At 44.8% G+C, this 24,893-nt stretch overlaps 1 protein-coding gene across 1 annotated transcript; it reads left to right on the forward strand.

The window, feature by feature from the left end:
* The first annotated feature begins 8,096 nt into the window (after positions 1–8,096).
* On the forward strand, positions 8,097–9,623 carry LOC135823493 (cystatin-B-like). Its single transcript, XM_065336337.1, has 3 exons — positions 8,097–8,368; positions 8,678–8,782; positions 9,306–9,623. Exons 1-3 carry the CDS (start codon positions 8,279–8,281, stop codon positions 9,438–9,440), a joined length of 330 nt encoding a protein of 109 aa, XP_065192409.1. The 5' UTR covers positions 8,097–8,278; the 3' UTR covers positions 9,441–9,623.
* The last annotated feature ends 15,270 nt before the right edge of the window (positions 9,624–24,893 follow it).

The raw sequence follows: 24,893 nt of genomic DNA on the forward strand, positions 1-24,893 counted from the left end.
CTAACAAATCATTTCTGCTTAAACCATCTAAGAGAATAAATTCACACTATGAGTTTAACAACCTGGCGTAATAATAGAGGAGGCCAAAAATGCAGTCATGCATGTTCACTTCAGCATGCAGAAAGTCAGGAAGATGTTAACACTGCCCACCGCACCAATGTCTGACTCCGCTCGCTACGCCGAAACAACTTCAAATTAGTGTGGCTATTACCGTCATATTTCTAATCTATCCGATAACGCCTGTCAACGTTTTGGAATCCTTTCTAAATCACTCTTTTTCGCGGAGTCTTAGCGTGGTTGTAGGCTTCGAGATCAGCAGACACTCTAACACAAAACGTGTTGGTGCAGCAAGATCACATTCCCTGAATGTCTCAGCAAGCGGCAAGAACTCGTCTCCAAGTGCCGACATGAGAACAAGACCTCAAGTTCACCACCGCATAACCTTACTAACTTCACCACTACAGCCTGCTAATTACACCAACAATCTACTCACTCTCTGCGCTGATACAATGCTAGAAGCAATGAAAATAACACAGGCCAGCATGAGCAAGTAACGTATTTCATTTCGCATAGTATAATTTCAGTGCAGCACTTACTAGCGACCCAAGTCCAAAGGTATAGCACGACGCCCCAAACCAATGACCATCTAAGCAGTGTTAACTGGCGTGGTCTACAGCATCCTTGTGTTGCCTGATGATTGCACTGATATAAGCTAGATACTCAGTGTTGTACCCAACTAGCCTAGCCCTACTGTTATAATGTATACTGCTGTACCAACACTGCCAGGCTATCACCAAGCATACATAACCCCGGGGTTATGTATTCTTGATATCACACGCCATAGTTTATGTGGAAGGCAAGTCATACACCTGTCTGTACACGTGCATGTAGAGAGATCTTGTCAGTAGTCAGACGAGAAAGCACTAAATAATCTACGTGGAGATAAAAGTTTAATAATAGCTATGAAAAGTATGAATGCCGCAGACATCACCACGCAACATGATAATTTGTTCAAGGTTTCAGATTGTGTGTTTCCAGAATCGATTTTCAAGATCCGATCATCAGTGGAAATACGGAACTAAAGTGATCAAGGGAAAAACAAAGGTTAAGTATCCAAAGAAGTTTGATATATGACGCGTAAGTATTGCAAAAGTGAGGGCTAAGATAAAGAGTAAGTGTGACAAATGGCTCATACCTTGAACAAATTGTCATGTTGCGTGGTGATGTCTGCGGCATTCATACTTTTCATAGCTATTATAAATCATTAAGATAATTATTATACACAGTTAATGGCCACTATGCTGCCTGCTCCAATGCATGTCTATAAGTATGTATTGCGGGGTTTCCACTCCTTGGCAAAGACTGAGGGTGGTTGAAACACATCTTCCTAAAGCAGAGTGGTACAAATACCCTGTACTGGTGCATCCCTTATGCACACATGTACATGTACACATGTACATGTGACTTTGACAAGCAAAGTGACGACAGCTGAGGTTCCCTTGGTAGCTTTGACTGGATATCCTCTTTCCCAGGACTATTCTGGAGGAGGGAACAACGAGGTGATCAAGACGATCCGAGCCTGTCGTCTAAATTTGACATGTACATTATATGTATTTACACGTAAGCTTCTTTTCGGTCGTTCATCAGCTAATGTCGGCTCCGGAATGCCATGCGCACCGCCACTGGAACCTAGATTTAGTATGTATGCAAAGTGTTTCGGGGGATGCATGCAGGGCGATAGTGCGAGTTCGAATCCCAGGTTATGTCGTAAAAAAACAGGAGAAATGAAAAATGTACTCTTTTTTGCCTAGTTAATCAAGGCAAAACAGCATGGCGTAGGGCCCTGCGCTTCCAAACTCTCTCGTTTACATGTATGGCCTCAGTACTTTTCAAATCAATTACTTTATGCCTGATGTATCAAACGTTGCTTTTAGGTTAAACTTGTTCTAATGACGTTGACTTGGGAAGTATGATCAGCCGATTAACGCATGTATACATGTAGCTTCATTGGTACGGTTTATGTTTCGTGGACCACTTTCTCTGCAGGTTCAGATTAACTCGCCGTAATCCGCATCCAAGTCTTCCAGGCACCCATTCTAAGCGGCGAGAAGTCTCCGCCTCGACTGGCTGATGACCTCTCAATGGCGACAACTGGTAGCAATATGTTGTTCTTCGATACTCCACTGGATGACATCTAATGTCTCCATAGCTTTCCATATACCAATTTCCGTCAAATATTTGAACGATCATGTAATGCAGGAAAACTGGTTTCGTTTTGTGTGGTGCTATCGGGCTTATTTGACGACGTTGGAGATGTTGGTCTCTGATGTGAAACTAGTTCAAATTGAACTTTCCTTTCTTTTTTGGTCACCCAGGGGCCGTCCCCATAGGGAAATCATAAAGTAGACCATGGTCCGTACCAGTGTCCGTCGATCAGTATTTTCCGGGGGCTTTGACCAGACTGGGGCCATGTGCAACTGATGAACATTCAAGTAAGGCTGGTCTTCGCTGGTGTCGTATCCATACGATTGGCACGTGCCTTTTAGGCCTCTACGGGACAAGTATGCCTTATTTAGTTGTTTTATTATTTATCTATCTCCCGTAAACGGGTTCATAATCGTCTTTATTTTATATTTCCCCACATGGCTCCCGCTCTTTATGCAACAGTTCGTACGCATATTTATTACGGTGATACGCTATTGCATGCGGGACCAGCAATCTCGTGGCCATGGACTTCCATGGCCGCAACTAGATACTATTGCGTTGACTTTCCTTCTCTCTCTCTCTCTCTCTCTCGCAACTTCGTCTTTACGGCAAGTCACGACTTTCTCTCCTCTCGTTTTGATAAGTATCGTTTGATATTATGTCTGACCGCAAGATGTGAGTCTCGATGTGAAAGTATAGGCGTGTGTGTGTGTGTGTGTGTGTGTGTGTGTGTGTGTGTATGTGTGTAAGTATGTGAATGCGGGTGCTGTATATGTGAGGGCATGGCGCGGCGAGTGAGTGGGAACACGACAGGTCACCGCGAGACAGCTCACAGCGCGACAACTCACAGCCGACAGCTCACAGTGTCGTCAACTCACAGCCAAGACAACTCACAGTGTCGTCAACTCACAGCGAGACAAGTCACAGCCAAGACAACTCACAGCCACCCCAGCTCACAGCGCGACAATTCACAGCCACACCGCGATCGGCTGCGGGTTCAGAACATTCCGCCGAACCCAGGCACACTGCAAGACCTCCAGTTGCCGGAGCGCTATCAAGAAACGAAGGGTGGGGACGTCTTCCTTCTCTACGACAGTGGACCGGAAACCGTGGACAACAGAATTATTGTGTTCTGTACCGCAAGTTTTTGTCTACCATCGACTGTGTCATCATCCCACAATTTGGAAATTCCTGGATGGTATTTTTGTCGAGCAGGCAATGGTGGAGCAGTGTGTGGAGAGGGAAAATGCAGGCTATGAGGCTCCGAAGAAGAGGAGGAAGTATGAAGATCAGGACAAGCGACTTCGTGCCATACTCCGGTCGTTTGAGACCATGACGAAGGATGAGTTTCTATGAGGAGTTGCTGCGAACTTGGCATTTCATATAATTATGTGATTCTTACAGGAAATTTCAAGGTTATTTTTATTTTATCTTATATTTTAACTTTATTTTCATTACTGTCTTCTTCTTGTTCAGGCTTTGTCTTCTTTCTCGATTAAAGTTCTCTGTTATTTTCTTGTGAAAAGAAGAAGGACAAAATGTTACGAGTTATGACTAAGTGTCCACATTTGGTCGCACTCGCTGACTGTATAAGATCTCGTTACGTTGGTGGACAGTTAGTCATAACTCGTAACATTTTGGCCTTCTTCTTTTCAGAATTGTTTAATTGGCTCACCATCCGAGTTACATGTTATTTTCCTCTTTGCATTACATGTAAATAGGGAAGTGCCGAAAACGTCGCGTTATTATTATCATATACATTGTAGGTTTTTACTAGGACCAACCCCTACAGACTCCAGGTCTTCATTGCACCATTACATAAAATAAGGACGCTGTGAGTTGTCGACACTGTGAGTTGTCGAAACTGTGAGTTGTCGCGCAGTGAGTTGTCTTGGTTGTGAGTTGTCTTTACTGTGAGTTGACGACACTGTGAGTTGTCTCGCTGTGACTTGTCTCGCTGTGAGTTGTCGCGCTGTGAGCTGTCTCGCTGTGACCTGTCGTAGACCCGTCTGGGTGTGGTGTGACCCGAACATGTCTAAATATGTCTGATGTGCGAGTGTATGTGGTGTCGGTATGTTTAATAATGTAATTGTAGTTACGGCCACCACTGCACGGCCTGTAATGGGATAGTTGTAGATTAGTCATGTTGGTGCCGCGGCTCCGGGGCCTAACTCCGGGCCGCCGGACTACGACACTGGCAATATCCAGGAGGTGGGATAGATTTCTGTGTAGGACTTGTCAGCATAGTACAGAGGTACATGTAGTATAGAATCAAGGTATAATGTTACCAGCTCGATGAGGGTCATAGACATCCCAAATGCATCAACAAAGCATGTTGGACACCGTGAAAATCAAGATAATTTCTCTGCATTTCAGCAATCCCGGCCCAACCAAACATGCGAAGCTATATACATGTAACTAAAAAGTTGAACGTGAAGTTGCTGACAGAGCATTCAATACTCTGTAGCAGTATGGTCATAATACACAGTCTTGCACATAGAGCACCAGAGCGGTAGTGGTCCGCTACTTTTACTTTTAGGTAAAGCAATGTCCAAGACACACTCTAAAGTAGATCAGTCACGGTATGTTTGGTCACTCTAGGCCAGGACAATCAACGACCAGTGTCACATTCTGCAAGAAGTTACAAAACGAAGTGTCGAGTTCGTCACTATCAATACTACGCAACTGTTTAAGCTAGATCAGTTCCTTTTCACAGCAAGCAAACTTTACTTCTCGCAGTAATGCTCAAGATTCGGCTACACTGAATCAGTCCACTTGGAAGTTCAAAATATTTTAATGCGCAGAATTTCACAGCAGAGAGAGGAAACATACAAAAGAAGAAAATGGAGACAGCAGCCCGAATGAGTTGACGAGATATAAAGCCGAACAGCATTATTGGTGTCGAAGCAAAGGTCCATTGCTTTTCATGCTCTGCAAAGAGGGCGCTCCCTCTCCTGGAAAGTTTACATGCAGATTAATTTCTCAAACGGTGTTGATTTGCACCATGTTTTGAATGAGGAAAGATAGGAAACAAAAATGCAAGATGGTAAAGATGAGCGCTCTGGGACCTAAGACTGAGCTACATGTCAATGGAGTGCTGCGAGCCGCTCATTACTTCTTGGTGTTTGCAAAGGTTTACTTACTCTCTCCAGTTCTTAGTAAGAGAACTGTCGCAAGCAAAAAGACCTTTCCTACTAAGAACTGAAGAGAGTAAGAGAACTTTCCCAAACCCCAAGAACTGGGGATCTTCACCCAGCTCCCCATTAACAGGTAGCTCAGTTGATCAGCCAGTGAATGTTACAGGGAGTGACAGTGAGTGGTACAGAAAACAACAGGCCAGTTGTCACATCCACGACTTCATTTTTGACATGTCCATTGTCAACCAGCTTTTCGGCCAAGGGTTCGTTTCTTGCACTGATATGAACTTGCCATGGAATCAAGTCCGACATCTGAAGCCCTAGACGTCAGCAGGCTAATTCATAACATGTGTGTAAACTTACTCGGTATACCTGCACATGCACGCTGCACTTGCTCTCTCGCTATCTCTGTCTCTCTCTCTCGTTTATATCTCTCTCTTTGTCTCTCTCTTCTATGTATCTCGCTCTCGCTCTCGCTCTCTCTTCATTTATCCCTCTCTCTTTATTATCTCTCTCTTTCTCTCTCTCTCTTTCTCTCTCTCCCCCTCTCTTTCTCTCTCTCTCTCTCTCTCTCTCTTTCTCTCTCTCTCTCTCCCTCTCTCTCTCTCTCTCTCTCTCTCTCTCTCTCTCTCTCTCTCTCTCTCTCTCTCTATTTCTCTCTCTCTCTCTCTCTTAGTCGGTGGAGATCAGCGATCAGCGAAGATGTGCTCAATGTGCTAAGTTATCATGTCAAAAAGAATACATATACATTCGCCGTCAAACTCCCATTCGTCAACGATCGCCTAGCCCGTGACGTTCGTCGTATAGTTCGGTCGTACAGCAAGAATGTCCATGTTGTCTTTCAGTCTGGTCAGTCCCTGAAAGACATGTTGGTGTCTTCCTCGTTTGCCAGTCCAGAGTGCCCCCTATAAGGGTACAGAAGGAAGGCGAAAAGAAGGGGGAGGCCAGTGGAATGCCGTGCATGTTATGTGAGTATGAGTGACGGTCAGTGTATGTCGCAGAATGTGGTCTATTCTATGTTTTGTTTCGTTTGTGGAGAGGAGTATGTGGGAAGGACGGAGCAATGTGTCAGGGAGCGAGTCCAGGAAAATTACCGAGAAGCAGGAGACTGCGCCCCGCTAATGCCCTGGGGAGAGCACTACGCACTTCACAAACCACTAAAACATCCACCCACAGCACCATTCATTCCCTTCACATCACCATCCATGCTCGCAACTGAAGTGTCATACGTGACCAGCGGGATAAGGGAGGCAATCCACATCTCCAGACGCCATCCTAAGGCAAACCGTGACCGTGGTTGGGTGTTCCTTGACAATTGACAATGTGGGAAAACAATTTGAATGATGATGATTGCTACTGTTACCAACGTACTGTCCTGTGGTCACGTGTGCTTGTTCACGCCATTTTTATAATTATATTTCAACACAATGTTGTAGCGTAAGTGCAGTTTGGCGAGGGAATCTTATCTCTTCTTCTTCTTGTCATACTCCCTCCACTAATCACACCTTGTTTTCAGGCACATTGGTATTTTGTTTTGTACATGTATGTCTTTAGCCCCATCCCTCACACAAACAATTCAACAAAGAGGCATCTTTGGATTGAGGAGTGCTGGTTTCCAAACAACTGGTTTGAAGCTCAAGGTAGAGCTGGTGTTAGCTCAGAGCAGAGCTACTGTTAGCTCATACCAGAGCTGCTGTTAGCTCAGAGCAGAGCTGTTGTTAGCTCAAAGTAGAACTGCGGTTAGCTCAAAGTAGAGCTGCGGTTAGCTCAAAGTAGAGCTGCGGTTAGCTCAAAGTAGAGCTGCGGTTAGCTCAAGGTAGAGCTGCTGGTAGCTCAAAGTAGAGCTGCTGTTAGCTCAAAGTAGAGCTGCTGTTAGCTCAACGTAGAGCTGCTATGCTAAATGGATGTAATATAGCGCAAGGCAGAGCCGCAGCAAATAGCTACTTGTAGATAACACCAGTTGTGAGAGTGGTCCGGATTAGTGCGTACGATAATTATAATGATGGTGTGAATAAGTTGGATAGGTAGGGATGGTGGGAAAAGAAACACTGCTGCAGCACGATCCGTTGTCTGGAAGAGCACAACAGGGCAAGCAAGATTTTGTTATTCTTTTCAGCAAAACGGGCTGGTGCCATTTGTGATTGCGCAGCAAAACAAAGCGCATGACGTCAGTCTTGAATGCAGTACAAAGCAATGCAGTGCAGTGTGTGCGCTGGTTTGTATTGTTGCTAACAAGTACTAGACGTATCCAGCGTTGCCAGAACACATGTAATTCAAAAGCATGGTACGCACTTGTCCCAGAGTGCACAATTTGTTTTAGACCCTGTCTACACTGTACACTGGCCTTCAAAACAGTTAATTCACGGAAATTGGTATGTTCATGGCTCCGCTGAGAGCGAACGCCAGGGAAGTAAATCTAATCCGCGCATGATTAACGTTTTGGCAAGTTCAGCAGCTGACGTACAGGTCTCATGCCAGTCCCCAGAACAATGCGTGTTGCACAACTTCCTAACTGAGTAAAGTACACTGTACTGTACTCCCCAAGGGACGTCAGAACTTAACACAACAGAACGCAGTGCGGAGAGCAGCAGTGAACGTGGGTGCAGTGTGCAGTGTGCTGTGTGCTGGATTACGATAAGTTCGATCGATGTGACCAGTTCAAAATGTTCGCCCCAGACAGTGACCAGATAGTGTCTACCCGATCCTAGGCGTGTGGCCCGTGTAGACTGGTGACTAATGACGCTGCTGGAGCGGATGAAGGCCAGTGATAATCTCATTGAGTCGCGAGAACATGCGAGCCAAATTATCCCGCGAGGCTTGCTGCAGCGCATCAAGTGACGAGTATTTAACTGTGAGCTGTTGAGATGATTTCCTCATAATGCTGTTTTACCGTATGTTGGCAGTGTCGTTTATTTCGAAATCACATTCAATCCAAGATGGCGGAGCACCAGGAAGCAATTAAGTGTGGTGCGTGGAGTCAATCTCCCAAGAAGGCCGATGCCAAAGTCCAGAAATTCTGCGATGAAGTAAGTGACTTTGGTGCTTGTGTATGACCCTGGAAACTCAATTTGTGTGTGTGTGTGAGTGTGTGTTTTGCGTGTGTGCCTATGTGCATGCTTGTAGGTTTTGATGTGTGAATGCATGATGTGTTTTAACCCATGTGTTCGCATGTCTTGTGCATTAGAAAAGAATACTCGTCTCTATACGATACTGTTCTTCATATAATTGATCACTTACGTCGGTATAGTGCAGTTCCGAAACTATACTGTGGCTATTTCGTGTTTATTTCTTCAGTGCTTTACTGAATATCTCTATTATGCTGTCCCTGTTCTCAGGTCAAGACGGCTGTTGAGGAGAAGATCAACTCTCCAGAACTGCGCATGTTCAGAGCTCTAGATTACATCACGCAGGTAGTCGCTGGACAGAACTACCGCATCAGGGTGAGACCTCTGCTACCATTATACAGCTTAGTAGCCCTTGCCCAAACCCTGGTCTAGTATCAACAGGTATTGCATGATTTGAAATTCTCCCAAAATATATACTCGACAGTAAGAGTACGTTTTCTTCATCCATAGGAAATTCGCCATCCTCGAGGATCAAGGCGCGGAGGCAGCAACCTGATCAAGCCTATTGCCTCCCAGTTTTTTGTCTTACTTTGCGATAAAAACAACCATTACATTAGTCGATGCACGTGTGAGTGTGTCTGGCCGGGCATTCAGCCGAATGCACAGAGATGTGAATTCCTAATCCAGCGGTTAAAGTAGGACCTGCTAATATTTACAAGTATGGCCTCAGTACTTTCACATTCATTTCCTTTATGCCTGATGTATCAAACGTTGCTTTTAGGTTAAACTTGTTTTAATGACTTTGACTTGGGAAGTCTGATCAGCCGATTAACGCATGTATACAAGTCATGTACGTTCATTGGTACCGTTTGTGTTTCGTGTACCACTTTCTCTGCAGGTTCAGATTAACAATGTCGCCGTAATCCGCATCCAAGTGTTCCAGGCGCCCATTCTAAGCGGCAAGAAGTCTCCGCCTCGACTGACTGATGAAGCCAACGACGGACCTCTCAATGGCGACAACTGGAAGCAATAATTTGTTCTACCATAACACACTGGATCACCTCTAATGTCTCCATTGCCTTCCATATACCAATTTTAGTGAAATATTTATACGATCGTGTAATGCAGGAAACCCTCGTTTTGTGAAGTCCTATCGGGCTTACTTGACGAACAGTGCTCAGAATTGTTGCAGAATCCATTTCGCGTACGATATCGAGATGTTGGTCTCTGCTGAAAAGTTAGTTCAAATTGAACTTTCCTTTCTAGTTTGGTGAGCCAGGGCCGGTTCACATAGGGAAATCATAAAGTAGGACATGTTCCGTACCAGGGTCCGTAAATCGCTATCTTCCGGGGGCTTTGACCACACTTGGAACATATGCAACCGATGAACATTCAAGTAAGGCTGGTCTTCGCTGGCATTATAAAGGTGGTGGGGGTAGATGCCTGTGTAGGACTTGTCAGCATAGTACAGATGTTGTACAGAATCAAGGTATAATATTACCAGCTCGCTGAGGGTCATAGAGATCCCAAATGCATCAACAAAGCATGTTGGACACGTTAAAATCAAGATAATTTCTCTGCTTTTCAGCAGTCCTGGCACCAACAAACAAGCTATATACATGTAACTGCAAGTTGTATGTGAAGTTGCTGAAAGAGCATTCAACACTCGCGTATGGTCATATTATACACAGTCTTCCACATAGAGTACCAGAGCGGTAGTAGTCCGCTACTTTTACTTTTATGTGAAGGAATGTCCAAGACACACTCTGAAGTAGATCCGTCACGGTATGTTTGGTCACTCTATGCCAGGACAATCAACGACCAGTGTCACATTCTGCAAGTAGTTACAAAAACGAAGTGTCGAGTTCGTCACTATCAATACTACGCAACTGTTTGAACTATATCAGTTCATTTCTCAAAATATTTTGCAAACTTTACTTCTCACCGTTAATGGTCAAGATTCGGCTACACTCTATCAGTCCACTTGGAAGTCCAAAATATAGTAATGCCCAGATTATCATAGCAGAGAGAGAGAGGAAATATACAAAAGAAGAAAATATACACAGCAGACGGAATACACGCTTCGAATGGACGAGATAAAAAGCCGAACAGCACTATTGGTGTCTAATCAAAGGTCCATTGCTTTTCATGCTCTGCAAAGAGGGCGATCCCTCTCCTGGGAAGTTCACATCCAGAAGGGTGTTGATTTGCACTTTATTTGAATGAGAAAAGAAAGGAAACCAAAATGCAAGATTGGAATGATTAGCGCACTGGGACCTAAAACTGAGCTTCCTGTCAATGGTGAGCTGTGAGCCACTCATTAGCTCTTGGTGTTTGGGAAAGATCTTTTACTCTCTGCAGTTCTTAGTAAGAGAACTTTCGCATACACAAGGAACTGAATCTGCGCTAACCATTGACAGGTAGCTCAGTTGATCAGACAGTGAGTGTTACAGGGGAGGCCAGGTGAGGGTTACAGTAATCAACAGGCCAGCTGTCACATCCACAACTGCATTTTTGACATGTCCATTGTCAAACAGCATGCTGACCAAGGATTCGTTGCTGGCATTGATATGAACTTGCCATGGAATCGAGTGCTGCAAGTCAAGACAGCATATCCATTCATATCATTCTCAATATGTGTGTAAACTCATTCGGTGTGCCTGCACATACACGGTGTACGTGCTCTCTCTCTCTATCTCTCTCTCTCTCTCTCTCTCTCTCTCTCTCTCTCTCTCTCTCTCTCTCTCTCTCTCTCTCTCTCTCCTATCTCGCTATCATTCTTTCCCTCTCTTTCTTTCTTTCTCTCTCTCTCCTTTTCTCTCTCTCTTTCTCTCTCTCCCTTTCTCTCTCTCTTTCTCTCTCTCTCTTTCTCTCTCTCTCTTTCTCTCTCACTCTCACTCACCCTGACTAGGTGGAGATCAGCGACGAGGGGCTGATTCGAATCCGAGTATTCCTGGCCCTCTCAACAGTACCAAGACCAGTAAGCCCCTGAGATTTTAGCCGTTGCATCTGATGCGCCTCTTAGTCGACCATTCTAAATTCTAACTATTGTAATGTGTACCAGCCTCATCTTTTGGTTTGAGATCATTATAACATTTACCGTATATCATCACTATCCTTGGAGACTGGCTCCTAAAGGTCAACGAAGATAAAACAGAAAAACAGCATTGCGCCGGGAAGGAGACCGCCTGGCTGAAGTATGGCGGAAAACAAAAAAACTCGGATCACTCCTCGGCGACGAGGAAGATGTTGCACGAAGGAAACAATTAGCAACGGCAGCCTTCAGAGCGCTATTCACGGTATGGTGTCGTGATCGATCATCAGCGAAAGTCTACGGCTAAGGCTTTACAACGCGTTTATCATCCCTGTGCTAACGTACAATGGAGGCACCTGGGGACTGACGGCTTCAGCATGGGAGCGTCTGGACACATTCCATTGAAGACAACTTCGGAGTCTCCTGGGTATCCGCTGGCCGCAGGTGATTCCAAACAAAGCCCTGTACGGCAGATGCCACGCAGAGCCCATCAGTGCCCTCATGCAGCGATCCAGATGGGGCCTGTTTGGGCATATTCTCAGACTCCCTCAAGACACGCCTGCCGCCCTCGCTATGCGGAGTTACTTCACCTGTGGGGACAAGGTATGGCGAGGGCGGCCACGGACAACCATCGTGTCCACACTATCCGCGGACCTAGAATCAGCAGGACTGAGGAGTCTGAGGAACTTGGCAGACCTGGAGAACCTGCGGGCCATCGCCGCTGACAGGCCTGCGTGGCGCGAGCTGTGCCAGGGTGTACTCAGCAACTAACGGATGGGACTGAGGCATTGTACAGATCCCGTGCATTTAGCACTTACCATCGACCATGAGTTACAAACCTATCGTCGTTGTCTGTTATTCTTGTTTTATTTTTTTGTTCTTTCGAATAGATCCCGTGCATTGAGCACCTATCATCGAACATGAGTTATGTGCCTATCGCCTGCTGTCTTACATTTATTTTTTACTTTTGTTTATTTTTGTTTTCCTCCCTGCCCACTCTGCCTGTCTTCTGGCACATGCGAATACGTGGACTTACTGTTGACGCAAACGCGGACGTGCGTATAATAATAATGATAATAATAATAATGCGATGAATATAACTAAATGCGCACTCATATCACAACCATGGGGACGAATCATGTATTCCAGAACGTTTTCTTGTCACAATTATCAATGGAATTCGTGACTAAAGAGAATGATGAAACTACAATAGGATTTATACACTTACAGTGGAACAGCGAGGAAACAAGCATAGTAAGAAAAATAGCACAAACCTAGGAACAATTTGCACAGGTAATTAACTATAGGTGAGGTGAGAAATGATAGGAAATTCAGCAAGTGCAGCGTGACAATGGACATGCATGTGTAAGTGTGTGTGAGTGCGAATTTACTGGAATAGCGTAATAATATTGTCACAGGCGGCTAGGTCCTCCCGACCAAAGCGTGGCCGACCACGTAAGCACCCAACTCCACTGTCCGTTCCGGCAGCGGCTTCTGCTCCACAAACGGTGTCTCGGAAAAACCAACACAGCACGCAGAAATTGGGAACAAACATTAATGTAAACGAAGACGAACACTGTGTCTTATCTTCATTATCAGCGAGTACCGGAACGCCGGACGCAGACAACCGCAACTCACCAAAGCTGAGAAGGAGCAAACGGCTGGCGGCAGCTCGGTTTGCAGAGGTGACTGGAAAGATGCATCGAAACTCTCCGGATATGGATGATGCCAGCGGAAGAGTTGACGAATGTCAGGCGTTTGGCAATGGCAAGGGAAGACCGGTCAGGAAGAGAACGCGACGGCAGCTGGAGGAGGAGTGTGGAAGCGACGTGTGCAGTGACGATGATGAACCCGGTGGTCAGTTGCTGGGAGAGCCGACGACAGGTGAAGGTGGCAGCGATGATGAAGAGGACGGTTACGATGATGACGATGATGGTGCAGATGGTGTGAAGGACGGTGGCGGTCAGAAACCAAGTGAAGGCGGAGGCGGTGAGAAGAAGAAGAATACATCGGCAATTAAATTGCATTTGTTGTCTAGCCCCGTGTGTCGTGAAAGTTATGATGATTCTTGGTTCAGTGTTGTTCGTTCTGCAAGTAGTTTCAAGCAGTTAAAAGTTCTAGAAGCAGTCTACATTCGCATTCGTGATCCAAATCTTTGTAAACAAAAAGAAAATGTCACCGCACTTACGCTATTCCAGTAAATTCGCACTCACACACACTTACACATGCATGTCCATTGTCACGCTGCACTTGCTGAATTTCCTATCATTTCTCACCTCACCTATAGTTTATTACCTGTGCAAATTGTTCCTAGGTTTGTGCTATTTTTCTTACTATGCTTGTTTCCTCGCTGTTCCACTGTAAGTGTATAAATCCTATTGTAGTTTCATCATTCTCTTTAGTCACGAATTCCATTGATAATTGTGACAAGAAAACGTTCTGGAATACATGATTCGTCCCCATGGTTGTGATATGAGTGCGCATTTAGTTATATTCATCGCATTATTAAGATTATTGTCTCCACGTCGCCTTTTTAGATAATAATAATATCTTTAGAATTGCGATCAACAGAACGAGCTGAACCGACATTTCACAAAGGCTTTTATTGTATTCAAAAACCGAGTGGATACGAAGGCAGTGAAGAACATGGAAGAAAGAAAAAATGTGATATGGAGAAAATGATGAACAAAAAATCGTACTTCGAACTAGTTTTCGCACAACACTCCTCAGGAAGCTACGTTGTACTAATGAAAAACACTCCATAAAGATACTAATAAAGAGAAATGAAGTGAGAAGAAACAACACCTATGAAAATGATAATCCTAGCACTAAGGTAATAACAGGAAAAACTGCGAAAGCACTTAACGAACTTGTAAAGACTACTAGTATACTGTGACACAAGATATGACACCATGGCCAACCAGGGCCAAACAGACAGAACAAGCTGCTACTAGAACAATTTCAAACGAAATATGCTGTCCTTCTGGACATACAGATTAGGCTTATGAATACGTTGACAAACAGCTTCTAACACACTCAACTGCAACTTATAACCATGACGAGCACGGCACAAAACAGAAAAAAAAATCAGAATACACCTTGCAGCAATCAGGACGAGATACAAGATGCTTATACACTGATGACTTCCTACTAGAAAACACACGCTCGCACCCACTCTTACTCACACAATCATTCTCGCTCTCACACTCACCGGACTCACTCGACTCACTGGCCGAATCCTCCTCAACGACGTCCTGCCTTGGAGCAATCAGGTCCCGTCTCCTCCCATCCCTTGTCTCACGCTCCTGTTGTGCATTCCGTTGGCTCTGTACTTCCGTACTGAAATAGGTCATGGTGTAATGACTCTTTCACATACTTTGATTCCATAGAAGACAGCGAAGTCTTTCTTGGTGCTCTCGACAGCCTTCACCCTTCCCTCCGCTTCACATGTGAGCACGAGGAGTCCAGCAAGTTATCCTTCCTCGACGTACTTGTTGAGAAAACCGAATTTGGTAGCGTAACATCGGTGTATCGTAAACCAACATTCACCGGACAATACATTACCTATGACTCGTACTGTTCGTCTAATTATAAAGTCAACTTAGTAAAGAATCTTGTGGATCGCGCCAAACGGATCTGTTCACCTTGTAAACTCAGTGGTGAGCTCGAATTTCTCCGTTCAGTTTTCACCAAAAACGGATACCCAGGCGACATGTTGGCAAAACTGTTGTCTACAGCCCCCACGCCGAAACATGAATTGATAGGGCCTGCTCGTTGTCCTGTCTTTTTGTGCTTACCATGGAAGGGCAAGAAGTCTGACAATGTGAGTCGTGAAGTTCGTGCGATCATCAAACAAACCTACTATGCGGTACACTTCATACCCGTCTACACAACGATGCGTTCGTTCACGGTGTTGAAGGACGTCCTACCAACCCATCATTTGTCATGATTGTAATCTACAACTTTGAATGCCGGAATTGTGCTAGCCGGTATGTTGGTAGGACTGTTCAGCACCTGGGCGAACGCATCAAGCAACAAACTCCTTTACACATTATCCCACGTAGCGCACAACTGGAGCGTCCCACGCGGGGAAGACCCCGTAAACAACCACTACCTCCGCCAACACAGGACCTAGCGTCCCACTCGGCAAGTCCACCATTGGCTCCCGTGGCCATGACCAAGTCACTCCCTCCACCAGCGGAGGTGGATGTGGCTTTGGCGACGCCACGTGTGTTGCATGCAGACACGTTGGCGTCATCATCGCTTGCTGCATCACCGGCAGAGACGACAACAATACCTATACCTCAATATCAACGAGACCCAGAAGAACAACTGCGAATTACACCATGACCTATTTCAGTACAGAAGTACAGAGCCAACGGAATGCACAACAGGAGCGTGAGACAAGGGATGGGAGGAGACGGGACCTGATTGCTCCAAGGCAGGACGTCGTTGAGGAGGATTCGGCCAGTGAGTCGAGTGAGTCCGGTGAGTGTGAGAGCGAGAATGATTGTGTGAGTAAGAGTGGGTGCGAGCGTGTGTTTTCTAGTAGGAAGTCATCAGTGTATAAGCATCTTGTATCTCGTCCTGATTGCTGCAAGGTGTATTCTGATTTTTCTTTTTCTGTTTTGTGCCGTGCTCGTCATGGTTATAAGTTGCAGTTGAGTGTGTTAGAAGCTGTTTGTCAACGTATTCATAAGCCTAATCTGTGTGTCCAGAAGGACAGCATTATTCGTTTGAAATTGTTCTAGTAGCAGCTTGTTCTGTCTGTTTGGCCCTGGTTGGCCATGGTGTCATATCTTGTGTCACAGTATACTAGTAGTCTTTAGAAGTTCGTTAAGTGCTTTCGCAGTTTTTCCTGTTATTACCTTAGTGCTAGGATTATCATTTTCATAGGTGTTGTTTCTTCTCACTCCATTTCTCTTTATTAGTATCTTTCTGGATTGTTTTTCATTAGTACAACGTAGCTTCCTGAGGAGTGCTGTGCGAAAACTAGTTCGAAGTACGATTTTTTGTTTATCATTTTCTCCATATCACATTTTTTCTTTCTTCCATGTTCTTCACTGCCTTCGTATCCACTCGGTTTTTGAATACAATAAAAGCCTTTGTGAAATGTCGGTTCAGCTCGTTCTGTTGATCGCAATTCTAAAACTATTGTCGCCTCGACGCCTATTTAAATAATAATATCATTTAATTTAATAAGCACACAGTATCTCTTCTCGCTCCACATATACTGGCAGACACATAGACATAGGCCGAAATTGCGACCCTACACAAAGTGAAGGGTAGTTGCCCGCAGCCAGATGTGACACTGGTGAGACTCAAAACCGACTGAAGAAGTCAGGAAAAGAAGCGACAATAAAGAGCCAGATGCCATATTATCTCCAGTCTCTCCGGAGGCGTGGGTTCGAATCCCACCGCTGCCACCAATGTAATAGGTAGCCGAGTGTTAGGCGCGGTGAAATCAACAATAATTACTTTTATTCTACTTTCAGGTACACACCTGAGATATAATCGTTCGTGAAAGAAGAAGCGGCAAAATAACTGACTTTCTCTCCGGTGCTCACCTAGAGGTTGAATATCTCGTTATTATCAAAATCTCATCTTCCTCAAAACAGAAATGCGCAGCCGCTTATATGCAGCAGACGCCGTACGCTTACATACGGAGATACACTAGGCAAAGCTCCGTATTAGTTCCGTACTGCTTCCGTATTGGTCGGGCAGGGATACTACATTTGCAGCTGAAAATATTTCGCGAGAAATACAACGTCATTATACATTCCTCATACCTCGAAAAATCATTGAATTAGTTTTTATTCATTAATTTTTTTACAATGTAGTAGCTTCTTTCTGTCTGTTAATTAACCAACTGAGCATTGAGGTGAGATGCTCATCTCACCGCATGAGCAGTGCCACATACCTTCTGTCCTCTACATCGCAGGGACAAATAGATGTGCGTCACTGGGTTGTCAAAAACGCACAGCTTCTATGCACCGGTCAAGCCGACACTATTCGCATTCTCCGCTTGATGGACAGAAGGACGCTATGAGCGTGGTTGTTTGCCGTCATGTAGTTTTCTCGGTTTTCACAGAGCCCACCCGGATCACAGGCAAAGACAACTTCAAGAAATCTTACTTTTAAGGTATCGAATGTCGTGCCATTAGAAATCGGTTGCATTTGTCAAGGCCCTAGAATGAGGTCCTGTACTGACGGTAGCTACCTTATGTAGTACGTAGACATAACTATTTTCTTCTCTAGGTGTAACAGTTATTGTACGATGTACTATACGGTGTGGGCCTGCGATATCATCCACTCAACTGACTGACTGTCAATAAGCTTTTGGTTGCTAGAATACAACGATTGTCCATGCAGTGAGCACGCTATGCGTTACAGCCACACATTATAAATCTTCAAGCCATTTCTCCATTCTAATACCAGTCCACGATCCATGTTATCCACGCAACGGGACCAGACTTACCTAGGCATCAGCCACAGTGGTGCCTATAAATTTTGCGCCAATGGATGGCTCGCTTCATACCACTCTCATCGAACTCGTTATCACCGTCTGTGTGTGCTTTCCTGCCACGAGGTTGGATTTGGTTAGTGCATGGCCGTGTGACAGTTCTAAATTTGAATAACCCTAAACTATTAATTTTAAGTGAATAACTTTATTCAAGACCACTTGTCGGCGCTAGGGGACATGTTTTAGCAGACTATAGTTCTGATCTACCCCAACGTCAGGACGTAACCTCGCTGTTACTGGCCTTTGAAGATGGCCTTTGAACGGGATGAGTTGATCGATTCGCTCAAGGGACAACGCAAGGCGTCACTATGAAATTGGGTGGCTAAACAATACTCAGGAACTTGGATCGTTTTGTGACCAAAGTGGGTTTGGCTGCGCCGTTGGGAGCAGCAGTAACCCCTCGTGCATTTTACCTTCTTTCAGTTTCGCAGCGTATTTTAGTCGGTCTGCGATCATATTACGCCTTTGGCCTTGGGCGAAGGGTTGAAAGATTTGGCTTGAAACTCAAGCCTGCTGCAATTTTAAAGTGTACATGTATCTAGCAGTTCATGGACAGTGATTGATTTACAGCGTTGTAGCTACAGTCGACCTACCCTTATAACGATATTTGCGTCAGACCAAGAAAATTCGTTATAAGGGTAATATTGTTATAAGGGTACTGGTTCATTTCATACATGTACGTCATAATGCATGATTTTTGTTCATATTTTACGCTCTTCACAGCATCAAAACTAAGGTACATGTATGTTCTATGCACATTATGTACACAACAAGGCATTACTGGTGTCTCCATTGCATTTCGTCATGTCCCAGCGACTTATCAAGTGAAGCTTGCCCTACCTGAATAGTCGACTCTACATATTCCCGGCTAGATATTGTTATAAAATGGAAAAATGCTGAGTGATCAGCCCATGTTACATGTATATCGTTATAGGGGTAATACCGTTATAGCAATATTGTTATAAGGGTAAGGCGTTGTATACAAAAGTCAATGGAGTGATTTGGTTTGGCAGAAAAATATCGTTATAAGGGTAATATCGTTATAGGGGTTATCGTTATAAGGGTAGGTTGACTGTAGTTCACAACCTGTCAGACTAGCCAGGTCTGCTTATGTGTCACATGTCAGTATGAAGATGTACAGTCATGTATTGTGTGAAATCCATTGCTTCACGTTACTGGCCATTTCAAAGCTCACGCGTACTAATCATTGTCATCCACCATCGGACAGGAGACAGAAGACACCCACGATATCTGTTGTTGAGAAGTGTTGCGCGCACCCGCAGGGCCTGCTGGAGAGCCGGGTCAGCCGGGTCACGCGCCCGGCTGGGGAACTGCACGACCTGGCTGAACAGATAACACCGGGTCCAGTCTGACCTGGCTGAAAAATGTCTCAAACTGACAATGGATTCCTAAAATACCGGTATTTTACGACTCGCGGACCCCATCTGTTGCAAATCTAGCACAATCGTAGATCTACACACTACAGTCTACAAGCGACAGAAACTCGGCTAGGGTCAACTGGTTCTAGCGCGATCTGGCCAACGGCGAGCAGGAAGTCAGGACATTCAAAGTCGATGGGGGCAGGCAGTCAAAAGCGGCGCGAAGAGAAAAAGAACTCACGCTTTGTCGTTTACCTTCTACGTTTGCGGGCAGGGACTTTGATAGTTCGCCTTGTTCTCTAAAATTTCCGATTTCCGGTAATAAATTCGCCTTTCTGTTTTCCTGCGTTTTGAGCAGGCTTTTTGGTTGTTTTTCTGCCGGATGATCTGACCCGGCTTGACCCGGCTGGCCTGCATGCGCCAGGTACACTCTGACCGGGCTGTGTTGAATGTCTAGAGCAGGCCCTGACCCGGCAACTTTACTCAGAAACTCACGCTGCATCTGCACCCTCCCACCGCTGCTCGACACATTCTCAGTTCCAAAGTATTTGGCCATCTGGGTGCAAATCTGTTGTGGACATCTGTTGTGAGCTGCACCTAGATTATGCCTGTCATTAATTTTTAATTTTAGATCCATCCATCAACATCAAGTGAATGTGATCATCGCCTGTACGGTCAGGCTACTGGCAAAGAGCACCAGGGAGCTACTTCAAAGTAGACTACCTCGCCCATGGCACCTACGCGACGCTGTGATGCTACGCAAGTGTATAGTGAATACACTATCTCAGAACCTTCCACGAGATATCAAATCTCCCACACCATTTACATACAAGCAATTCCCGATGCAAATCACGTGGAGGAATAATTCATATGAAGAAAAGAGGACCTAGGAGCTACAGGTTACTTTACAATCAGTTCATGCGATAGCATTGCATGGTACTGACCAACGGCACTGACGCTCTCCACCTTACTAGAAATCAACTCAATCAGTTCATGCGATAGCATTGCATGGTACTGACCAACGGCACTGACGCTCTCCACCTTACTAGAAATCAACTCTAACGCATGTCGGATGCGCACTCAAACAGCCTTCCAGTTTGGAAGGTTCTAAGTTATAAACGTAACAAAGGAGGCAAAAGTGAGCGCAACCAAGCTAAGCAGGAGCTGAAAGTCTCTGCTGTGAAGGACTTTGGCGGATGTAAAAGTATTTTACTACAGTGTTTTTTTTACCTGGGTATTCTCAACAGACTCTACTATATTCATACAGGATGCCCAAGATGAACACAATGATTAGAATGTGTCAAGTTCTCAGCAAAATGAATCGGGATACGATTCTTCGTGCAGCCGAGTAACCTATGTAATTATACACTGTTCCAGTACGTATAATTATAGTTTTACCTGGTCAATCACTGTAGCAATGGGGTAGGATGGTGTCCAGAGTCAATAGTATAGCGTGTCTTACATACAAGTAATTATAAAATAGCATTAGATGAACGTTTAGAGGTATTGACTCGACAATAACACCGGCTTGATAAGAAAGCAGAAAAAGCGAATGAATTTGGAAAATGATTTCATATCATCGCAATTGGCAGGACATGGATAACAATTTTCATACAGTTTTAAAATGTATTTAATATTATTTTACCTGGGTATTCCCAACAGACCCTAAGGTCTTCTTACAGGGTGCCCAATTCGTGCAGTGGAATAGACCACTCTTTGGCGAATCCACATCCGGGTCTGACCGATTAGCTCTATTCACCATGCACTAGGCTTTACCCTAATCTTTATGGCCAATATCAATTCGGTAAGGCTTCATGCAAATGTACGTGTACATGTCCAAAAAGATTCATGGGCGCTGCGTGTTCTCCTGATTGTTCTTGAGCTGTCATTTAGGGTAGAATGAAACAGAATACACATACTGTGATCGTTGTTTCCATTGGCGGACGGGAAACACAATGAGAGTCATATCAATGTTTATCTCTCCTGTTATTTTAGAGGTTTGATCACCATAAGAAAACTACAGGGTTTTCTGGCGCCAAGGAACTTTTCTCTAGGCTCGCTTCAACTGTTAGTGTTGGAAACTGCTGGAATAACTTCCCAGTTTAGTTACAGTATGGCTCATGGTTTGTGAATACCTCTGTGAACATGTACATGCATGATGTGCTGCTCCAGGTTCGAGAGGCGACGACGAAAAAGGTACATGAAGGACAGGATTTCAGCATATTTACTCCCACCATCTACATTATGTGTTTTGCTTGCACTGCAGAGTGGGCTAACAACACAATTGTGGCCAGGTACAAGTACGAAATTCAGAATAATGTCTCTGTCGTTCTGAAGAATGCATGCTGTCAATGGAGGTGCTTGTTGTTCTTCTGTTTAATACTGTGCATTACGTTTAAATGTTAGAGTCGTAACATTTCCTGTCTTGTGTTTATCTATAATTTAGAGTGATATGTTGTAAAATTTATTGTGGAGAAGAAGTAGCGACGAACTATTGTGGAATGAGTTGAATTTTTGCAGTGTTGATGGTAGAGAGCGTGTGGGCTCTACTCTTAACTGTTTATGAAACTGCAGGAAGCCTCCCCACTTTTACTTTGTATTTATCTGTTGGTGCAAGGGTTCAAATCAACACTCTGGGCTAAATTCTCGTTCAAGTGAGCATCAAAACGATATCGATGGGGTCGTGCAGGAACCACTTACTTTGGATACTCTCCTAGCCAACGGACCTTTGAGTTTCACGAAATGAAGGCAGTCTATCATGACAAGCAATAACATCATGTCCAAGGTGTTCTTTTTTCACAAATACATGAATGAAATAACCATCTAGCATTTAGAAGAATATCTATAACAAACAAGATGTAGCGCCTACATACGCTTTGTTGTTTTTTGTTTTGTATATATTTTGTTTCGACGTCTTCCGTCGGTATGTGCAATTTGATAAAACAAAAAAACCCGAAATTAACGTTGCGCGCCATGCTTTGTCCAGCAAACCGTATCTTTATTTCCTTACTTCAGCTGTATGTGTGTGTGTGTGTGTGTGTGTGTGTGTGTGTGTGTGTGCGTGTGTGTGTGTGTGTGTGTGTGTGTGAACCTTCTTGCCAAATCGTTTGGAAGTTGGACTAGTTTCGGCTCCACATTCCAGTGTGTCGTTACTATAATGGCTTTCATGGCTGAGGTTGATGGTATGTCTGTTGGCTCTGGGTTCCCAGTACTCAGTAGCCGAGGCTGGTTGGTAAAGTATCTCCAATTTCACTTCAAGGTTCCAGTACATGTAGTGTCTGCTTCTATCAAAGCAGCGTGCTGTCTATACTGGTTACCCCAGCAAGGTTAGAAGGTGTGCATAGGTAACTGTCTTCGCCGTTTTATGCCGATTTACTCCGTGTGATGTACACCAGGTGTGCATTGGTGGTCGGTTTACATGGCTTCACCAGTGGTGTGGATTAGACAGTTATCTGGCACAAGTCTTGATCTGTCTCATTCAAATCTTGTTCGCTATCGTTGCTATAAGAGAAAATCTGTGGGTGCACATCCAGTGCATTTTCAGATTTGCGTGCTTCTCTTGCCACGGGCGTATACAAAGATTACATGGTACATGGTGTGTGTGTGTGTGACGTATGTGTATGTGGGAGAGAGAACGAGAGAAAGTGTGTATGCTTTTTTAACTATTTGCACATACCCAGATCGAACGGTTTCATGAAATACAATGGTACGGAGACTAGGACAAACGTGATAACTATTGAACAGCCGCTGGCCCGAGATTTGTGTGTGTGTATGTGTGTGGATGCGCGCGTGTGTGTGTGCCAGCTAGTTGGGTTGGAGGGTACACTGTACGCCTGATTGTGTTAGGTCTGTTGCCAACGGGCTCGGTTGCTTGAATGTGTAACGTTGTACCTGCCACCATTGTTGGCTCCAGGGTTCATACTTTCTATTTGAAGTATACATACCTGTTAACCATGGACTGCTTCTGGATAGATTAACTCTTGTGTAATCAACGGTGACAGTGAAGATTATAATCAGATCCAGTCTGATTTAGCTACCCACACTAGTAGCAAGTGTTACCTTCACTGGGGCAGGGGTGACTGCAGTGGATCCCGGGACAGATACCGGTACCCTGATGCCGTCAATACTTTTTCTGCACCTTGTCCTCACCCACGTACTGAGGTGTGGTGAGGCCATAAGTGGGATCATTTTCAAGTCCACCCAGAGTTTTGGGGATTTTAAGGTGTGTCGGCCGTTGGGCGATTTAATAGCCAGTTGAGTCATCTCTCCCAGATTCCTTTTGAATCTCTCTCCCCTCACCTGGGGAGACCCACGGGACCATTTTTGGAAGTGAGCAACAAGTACAAGTGTGTATGTGGGTGTGTATGTGGGTGTGTACATGTATGTGGGTGTGTATGTGTGTGGGTGTATATCTGCATGGGTGTATAAGGTACAGGCCTGTGAGCGAGAAAAGAACTAAAACTGTTGGTTTCTGTGGATTTGTTTTACAAGACTTTGTCGCATTGTGCGTCGAATAATTAGCGGAATGGTTTAGATCGCAGTATTGTTATGGTCGCGGTTTGATTTATAAAGGCCTTAGACGGTGTTGCAATACCGTTCAAATGTTTAAGGATGTGCTGCTATTGGGCTGGGAATGTAAGGATCAGGTAGATTCCAGTGTTATAATGGGCGCGGTTGTTGTATACTGTAAATCAACAAATTTTTGCGGTGAGAAACTTTGGCCGATCCCGAAATGAAACTTTTGGCCGTCATTTAACTTTGGCCGATTGGGTTTTTCAAAAAGAAATCGACTGGTGTTGCGCCCCACATGGGAGCTCGCGCTTTTACTGCCAACTTGAATTCTAACTTGACTGACTCACGACTGCCACCCGGAGCACGCAACAAGTCCATAGAACTGTCCACTCGGCAAAGCAGCAAGAAAGCACCACTCCCTGCTGAATACACAGTGTTCCGGGTAACTAACCCCTCATCAATTGAGCTTGAGTAGGCTGAGGAAGATTGTGCCTGAAGAGCACCACTTTTATAGTGCTCTCCAGGCACAAACATCACCAGGGATACAAACTTACAGAGACGCTCCGTTTTCAGCGCGACTACAACCTTGTGAACACCAGATAACAGCGTGAGTCAGAGTTGCTCATGCAGGTGCTGAACAGGCGCTGAGGACCGCTGGCTATTCACAACGTTTTTGCCTCCCGACCATCTCATTCGCAAGCCCGCGCAGTATTATAATATTGTGATGTTTGTGCCTGGAGAGCACTATCTAAATGACGCTCTTTAGGCGCAATCTTCCTTAGCCTACTGAAGCTCAACTGATCAGGGGTGAATTCCTTGACACATTGTGTATTGAGCAGGGAGTGGTGTTTTCTCGCAGGTTTCCGAGTGGATGGTTCGTTGGACGTCTTGTGTGCTCTGGATGACACAAAGCTTTGGAACACCCTGCCACAGGAACCCACGTCCACTCGTCGTCCAACCCAGTAATATTGCTGAAAGTGTTTTTTCTACGGTTAATATGGCCGAATAGTTCCTTCCTCTGGCATAGGTCCTCATCTT

This window comes from Sycon ciliatum, chromosome 8 (assembly GCF_964019385.1).
Source record: "Sycon ciliatum chromosome 8, ocSycCili1.1, whole genome shotgun sequence".
Lineage (NCBI taxonomy): Eukaryota > Metazoa > Porifera > Calcarea > Leucosolenida > Sycettidae > Sycon > Sycon ciliatum.

What these genes read in the sequence shown, in the direction of transcription:
- LOC135823493 (XM_065336337.1), top strand. Translation starts at nt 8,279, where the DNA reads ATGGCGGAGCACCAGGAAGCAATTAAGTGTGGTGCGTGGAGTCAATCT. An exon ending in TCCAGAAATTCTGCGATGAA is followed by an intron (nt 8,369 to 8,677) that starts GTAAGTGACTTT and finishes CCCTGTTCTCAG; the next exon opens with GTCAAGACGGCTGTTGAGGA. An exon ending in GACAGAACTACCGCATCAGG is followed by an intron (nt 8,783 to 9,305) that starts GTGAGACCTCTG and finishes CTTTCTCTGCAG; the next exon opens with GTTCAGATTAACAATGTCGC.